The sequence below is a fragment of the Python bivittatus genome, unplaced genomic scaffold (assembly GCF_059951505.1).
Source record: "Python bivittatus isolate LINGU-HERP-01145 unplaced genomic scaffold, Pbiv_v1 ctg000080_np1212, whole genome shotgun sequence".
In the NCBI taxonomy this organism is placed as follows: Eukaryota; Metazoa; Chordata; class Lepidosauria; order Squamata; family Pythonidae; genus Python; species Python bivittatus.
In genome coordinates, this window is record NW_028277035.1 from 25169228 (window position 1) to 25171570 (window position 2343).

Genomic DNA, 2343 nt, shown 5'->3' on the forward strand with positions numbered 1-2343 from the left:
TTTTCAACATATATTAAAATCAGATAAAGTCATGTTTGTTTAAACATATGAAAAAATATCCATTTAAATAATAAAGAAAGCCAATATTGACACATTATCTTCCTACTATTAAAAATATCCCATTCTTGTTATAAGGCTGTATTGATGTTCAAAATTATTTTGAAAGGCGTCCACTAATCTGGCAAGTCATCAGATTTTACTTGCAATGTATAAACACCCACAAATGACTATGCAAGTCAAATGGGAACCTCATATAAATTTAATACATTTTATTCACACAGCAAAGTATAATTAGTTTCCCCAGGTCTGTTTCTGCAAACATGTATCCACTTAAACTCTTTTTTCCCCTTTGCAGCTACACTGTACCTACACATTTTATTCATTTCCATTCAAGATGAACAGCACAGAACAACCTCTTAAATACAATGTATGAAAGGTGGAATTCTTCTTTTTAAAACTTATGCTTCTGTCAAACAGCAGCTGATTAAGCTCTGGATTTTTATGTGATGGCTTTGATTCACACAATAGCACACTTTCTTACTAAAAACAAACAAAAAAAGTTGAAAATCTTTCTTGAATGATTTTTTTTTTTTTTTAATGAGTCAACTTTACACCTCAGGTTTTATGCTGACCGTTTTGCGTGATTGGATTGATCTTTTCCAAAGACACATCAGCCTCAAAATCCAAAATACCTGATAGGGTTGGAGAAATTTTCTCCAAGGTTTTAGAGAGTACCCCCTCCTCTTCTTTTTTCATCATGTCCTCTTCTTCTGGACAGAGAACCGAATGGGGGATCAGATAGACGAAATTGCACTCTTTGGGGCTGGACCCTCTTGGCTCAAGCTGACTGGAAAAAGCCATTCCCCCATTATTATTGATACTAACCGTCTCTATCGCATTAATGGAAACAGGACAGAGTCTATAGCAGCCCAGAAGAGTGGAAAACGCCTTGCGGAAATCTGCATTGAAGGCATAAATGATTGGGTTCAAGGAAGAATTGGCCCATCCAAACCAAACAAAAACATCAAAAGTGGCAGAACTTATACAAAATGGCTCTGCTCCCTGGGAGGAGATACTGGGCTCACAAAAGGGCACCATGCAGTTCAGGATGAAGAATGGCAGCCAACAACATACAAACACTCCCATGATCACTGACAAAGTCTTTAATACTTTAGTCTCTCTCTTGAAGGACATTTTGAAGGAGCTTTCTGGCTGCTGGCCATCCATACTGTTCCTGTTGCCAGCAGTGGTTTGGCAGTTCTTAGCATGCACAGCTGCTCGTTCCAAGGCTGATATACGTCGTATTTGCTTTTGAGCAATCCTATAGATCCTTGTATAGGTGACTATCATGATGGCCACTGGGATGTAAAAACTAATAAGAGAGGAAGAGATGGCATACATCCTGTTTAAACTGGAATCACAGTTGTCCATGGCCACACCCTGGAAACTGGCATTTAAGTCTAAAAAACTTGTGGTTTTAGCTTTGTGCCAGTTCAGTTGCACAGGGATGAAGGAAATCAACACAGACAAGGTCCACGCCACACTGATCATGACAAAGGCTGCCCTGGGGGTCATTTTCCTCTCATACCTAAATGGACTGGAGATGGCCCAATATCTGTCCACACTAATGACACACAAATTTAAGATGGAGGCGGTGGAGCACATGATGTCAAATGCCACCCAGATGTTACAGAATGATCCAAAAGGCCAGAATCCAGCTATCTCAGCCACAGCTTTCCAGGGCATGACCAACACAGCAACTAAAAGGTCTGAGACTGCCAAAGAGATCACAAAGAAGTTGGTCACCTTGGACCTCAGGTGGCGAAACCTAATGACAGCTGCGCAGACCAGGGTGTTGCCTAGGAGTGTGGAAAGGATCAGCAAGGAGAGGAAGCAGCCGGTGAGGATTCGGAAGCAGGAATCTCTTTTCACAAGCAACCCTTCCCCATCCATAGTGGTGTTGTTCCAAATCATCTTTCCTTCTCAGGCAAAATCATGTCACAGGCCTGGTAGTGGCTTCAGCTCCTTATGTACCTACAGAGCTTACAAGTTAATTGCTCAGAACCAGGCAGGCACCCTAAGATTCGTGCTCAAGTCTCTGGTCTTGGGATGGATCCCTTCGTTCTCAAAAAAACTTAAAAACAAATAAAAACAAAAACACACAGATATTCCATCACAAGTATCTGAACTTGCTGATTACATCATGGCTCACCACCCACCACCCACCCGGATTTTTTTCTTAACAATCCTCTTTAAAATATTTGTCTAAAATAGAATATTCTTAGCAGGAACAGGCCAGCAGAAAAATCCTCTGAGAATTCTGTTCAGAGTGTAATCACTTTT

The 2343-nt window shown here is 40.7% G+C and overlaps 1 protein-coding gene across 1 annotated transcript; it reads right to left on the reverse strand.

Annotated features, from left to right (window-relative positions):
* Positions 1–560: 560 nt before the first annotated feature.
* On the reverse strand, positions 561–1974 carry DRD1 (dopamine receptor D1). The gene has a single exon (XM_007433475.2). It carries the CDS (start codon positions 1972–1974, stop codon positions 616–618), a length of 1359 nt encoding a protein of 452 aa, XP_007433537.1. The 3' UTR covers positions 561–615.
* Positions 1975–2343: the final 369 nt, after the last annotated feature.

Excerpts from the sequence above, each read along its gene's own strand:
- DRD1 (XM_007433475.2), bottom strand. The coding sequence starts at position 1,974 with ATGATTTGGAACAACACCACTATGGATGGGGAAGGGTTGCTTGTGAAA.